At 65.0% G+C, this 4047-nt stretch overlaps 1 protein-coding gene across 1 annotated transcript in view; it reads left to right on the forward strand.

The window, feature by feature from the left end:
- The window catches only part of ARHGEF16 (Rho guanine nucleotide exchange factor (GEF) 16), a 17995-nt gene extending 14133 nt beyond the window's left edge, over positions 1 to 3862 (forward strand). The window contains exons 10-14 of the mRNA XM_011956835.1: positions 587 to 738; positions 1138 to 1326; positions 2250 to 2323; positions 2546 to 2647; positions 3188 to 3862. Coding sequence (XP_011812225.1) covers positions 587 to 738; positions 1138 to 1326; positions 2250 to 2323; positions 2546 to 2647; positions 3188 to 3327 — 657 coding nt within the window. The 3' untranslated portion in view covers positions 3328 to 3862. The remainder of the gene's footprint in view (positions 1 to 586; positions 739 to 1137; positions 1327 to 2249; positions 2324 to 2545; positions 2648 to 3187) is intronic.
- The last annotated feature ends 185 nt before the right edge of the window (positions 3863 to 4047 follow it).

Below are 4047 nucleotides of genomic sequence, written 5' to 3' on the forward strand. Positions count from 1 at the left end.
CCACCCCACCGCCCCGTGCTGCCACCCTCCACTGCGATGCCCACTCCCACACAGCCCACCCCTACTACCCCTGCACTGCCCACCCCCTGGCCTTTGCCATCCCTCTGCCCCCCACTGACTCCAGCAACTCAGCACAAGGCAGCGGGGAGGGTATTCTGTGGCTCAGGAGCCAGGAAAGGCTCTAGACATGAGCGTGGCCATCACGGATGGGCCTGCCCCTGCCAACCCTCCCTCGGGGCTGAGCAGGCCCTTGTGCCCAGGAGGCCAGCGTCTGCGTCATCGCCATGGAGCCTTCCCACCACGGAGGAGTGAGGTGTGCGTGGAGACTGCCCCAGCACTGGCCTTTGGGTCCTGGCTTGGGTGAAATGTTCAGTGGTCACCCAGCCCTGGGCTGTCGGGCAGGGTCTGGTCCAGGGCCTGGCGCACCTTGATTTGGGGCCCGGACACATTGTGCCATTTTCCTCTATCCAACCCCTACTGGGGACAGCCAGCTGGTCACCCAGTCCGGAGGCAGGGGTCAGTCCGACCCGGTGCTGTGCGTCCTTGACCCCCTGGGGACCTGCTCATCCTGGCTCTGTCCCCCCAGTCCCTCCCACTGATCTCCGCCTCCCGGTGGCTGCTGAAGCGTGGCGAGCTGTTCTTAGTGGAAGAAACTGGACTTTTTCGAAAAATCGCCAGCCGGCCAACGTGCTACCTGTTCCTGTTCAACGATGTCCTGGTTGTGACCAAGAAGAAGAGGTGGCGCTAGGGCAGGAGGGTGTGGGGAGCCCCGCTCCGTGGACACTGGGCCGCTGGCCCTGAGGCAGGAGGTTGGAGGAGTTGGCCCTGGGCCCCTCTGACCTCAGTGCTGGGGCGCGGCTTCCACTCGGCACATGCTCTATGTGACACTCGGGGGCAGGTGGCACTCGCTGTGCAGCCTCTGGCCTCCTCTGCAGACCGGGGTCTGCCTGTGCCAACCACGAGGAGGACTCGAAAGCTGTGGTCTGTTCTGTGGGGTAGGGGAACTCTTGGAGCCTGTCTGTGGCTGCCTCCCCACCACTGCAGGGGAGCCGGGTGGGACCTGGACGGGAGCCCAGCAGGCACCGGGTAGGAGATGGGTGGCACCGTCCCACCAACTGACTGCCCGTGTCCCCACAGCGAGGAGAGCTACGTGGTCCAGGACTATGCCCAGATGAACCACATCCAGGTGGAGAAGATAGAGCCGTCTGAGCTCCCTCTGCCCGGGGGCGGCAACCGTAGCTCCTCCGTGCCCCACCCCTTCAACGTGACCCTGCTTCGCAACAGTGAGGGCCGCCAGGAGCAGCTCCTGCTCTCCTCAGACTCTGCGTAAGGGGGCTCCCGGGAGGGTGGTTCCCAGGCCCCAGGCACATTAGCTCCACGGGGACCGGGTTGTCTGCCTGCTTCGCTCGCTGTTCCACGGCCGGCTCTGAACGCCCACTGTGCACCTGGCCCTGCCATAGGTGCCGAGGTAGAGCCGGGGACAGAACAGAAACGGCCTTGTCCTCGTGGCATTTATGTTCCCAGGAGGGGACACACCAACAGTTGGGCCACTAGGAGTGGGAACAAGAAAGGAAACAAGGTGGAGAGTGGGGTGCGGGGGGGCGCCGTGAGGAAGGCTCAGCCCACGTGAGCAGAGGGAGGTGGGGCCGGAGGGTGGGATTGCTCGGCAGAGGTAGAGCTGTGCCAAGGCCCCGAGGCAGGAGAGCCCTGAGGCCCTGAGGGCACAGCTGCAGGCGAACCGCAGTGCTGCTGGGGCGCAGAGAGCCTGGCCAGTGGGGGCCAGTTCGGACAGCAGGGTGGTCCTGGCGCTTGAAATGGGAGTGGGCACTGATGGGGTCTCTGCGGGGCCCCTGTGGAGGGCAGGCACGCAGGTGCGCCAGTCTCCACATTCCCTTTCAGCTCCTCTTGACCGAGGATAGCTCTGGGCCCTGTTTCCAAACGAGGATGCTGGGGCTGAGTCTACCACAGCAAATGGAGGGGCAGGGAGCTAGGACCCAGTGCCAGGAAACAGGGTGGCCTTGGGTCCAGCAGGCTGGGGTCTGGGTGTGTGGCTGCTACCCAACTCTGTGACCTGGGGCTGGGGTGACTTGGGGGTTAGCCTGCCTGGCACAGCCTGCCCAGCCACTCCTGCCCACCCCCACCACCCATCTTCTTGCCATGGACCCCCATGGGTGGCTGTCAGAAGTCAGGGAGCATCAGAGGGGCGGGATCGGCCTCCAGGCCTGACTCGTGCTGTCTCTGGCCCCCAGGAGTGACCGGGCACGGTGGATCGTGGCACTCACACACAGTGAGAGACAGTGGCAGGGCCTCTCCAACAAAGGAGGTGAGTGCGGGCTGGGGGCCTGCAGGGCTGGCCCTCTGCCACGGCTGGGCACTTTGGCCCCCGCTGTAGCCCAAGGGAGCCTGGCACCTGGCCTTGTGGTGGGGTCCAGCAGTCGGGGGGTGGGGTGCCCCAGCCCCGGGGGTGTGTCTGCTGGAGGCCGTCGGGGAGTGGAGCCTGGCCCACGCCTCCTGATAGCCCTGTGACGGCCACTGCCCTGCCCAGACCTGCCCCAGGTGGAGATCACCAAGGCCTTCTTTGCGAAGCAGGCGGACGAGGTCACACTGCAGCAGGCGGACGTGGTCCTGGTTCTGCAGCAGGAGGACGGTGAGTGTGGGCGTGTCGGGCACAGATGGGCAGGCTCGGACAGGCGGGCATGAGTCAGCATCCAGCCTGGCCAGGTCCAGAGCGTGCCGGCTACAAGCTGACCATGCGCTTATAGCCTGCCTCACCCTCCCTGGAGGGCTTCCTCAAAGGGGGCACTCCCACATCCCCGAGCCCAAAAACCATGAACCCAAAAGCGAGTTCATGGTCGCTGTGTCCCGTGTCGGGAGGAGGAGGTCTCTCTGCCCTCCCAGGGAATCCCCACTCAGCCAGCCCAGCACGAGCCTGCAGAGGGCAGGCAGGGCACCTCCTCATGCCGGGCAGAGCTGCTCAGCCCAGCACCCTTCTCAGTGGCGAGCACGGAGCTGGGGCCGGGTGCCTGGTGACCGTGAGCAAGGCCTCGGCAGCTGTCTGCTCTGAGGCAGGAGCGGGTGGTTGGTTCTAGGAGAAGCCTGGCCCTGGCGTGCTCATGCAGAGCAGCTCAGAGGGGCCGGGGGACCCACAGCCTTCCTCTTACCTCCCTCCCACCCCATCCATGTTCAGGGTGGCTCTATGGTGAGAGGCTCCGGGACGGAGAAACAGGCTGGTTCCCCGAGGACTTTGCCCGCTTCATCACCAGCCGTGTGGCCGTGGAGGGCAATGTCCGCAGGATGGAGCGTCTGCGGGTGGAGACAGACGTGTAGCCTTGGTGAGGCCAGCCGGCGGCAGCACAGCCTGTCCCCTGATCAGCAACTGGCCGTGCCTGGCTACAGAGAGTGTGAGGGCCTTGTCTCAAGGACCCAGCATGGTTCCCTGGGGCTTCCCAAGACCCTGTGACTGTGGTGCCGGGCTCCGGACACTTGACAGAAGGAAGATCACATGTCCCTCGAGAGGCACCCCCAGTCAAGCTTGAGGGGGGCCACGCCGTGTCCCAAGGAGCCCAGCCTAGTCCCATTGGCTGGCTGGGCATCTCTCAGCTGCTGGACCCCACCACCTCCCCGCTGCCCCCACGGGGAAACTCCACCCAGACTGATGGGCACAGGGGTCACCATTAGCGATTGTTGGGGACAATGTGAGGTCTCCTCCTATGCCCTTCCTACCCCCATGTGGGACAAGAAAGACCCTTGAGTGCCCAGGAGTGCCCCACGTTCTGAGAGGGGGGCCGGCCGGAGGGAGGGGACCTGGCAGGGAGATTTCGGTTTTGAGGTTTCTAAATACATTAAAGTTATTTCTTAAGAACCTGGATTTTCAGTGACTCTGAGCCCAGGCAAAGGCCATGGTCACACATTTTCCAGGGACATACTCAGGATGCTGCAGGCCGGCACCGGGCCCCCTGGGCATGGCGCCCCTGTGTTGGGTGCTGCGGGCCGGCACCGGGCCCCCTGGGCATGGCCCCCCTGTGTTGGATGCTGCGGGCCGGCACC

Source organism: Colobus angolensis, unplaced genomic scaffold (genome assembly GCF_000951035.1).
Source record: "Colobus angolensis palliatus isolate OR3802 unplaced genomic scaffold, Cang.pa_1.0 Scaffold426, whole genome shotgun sequence".
In the NCBI taxonomy this organism is placed as follows: Eukaryota; Metazoa; Chordata; class Mammalia; order Primates; family Cercopithecidae; genus Colobus; species Colobus angolensis.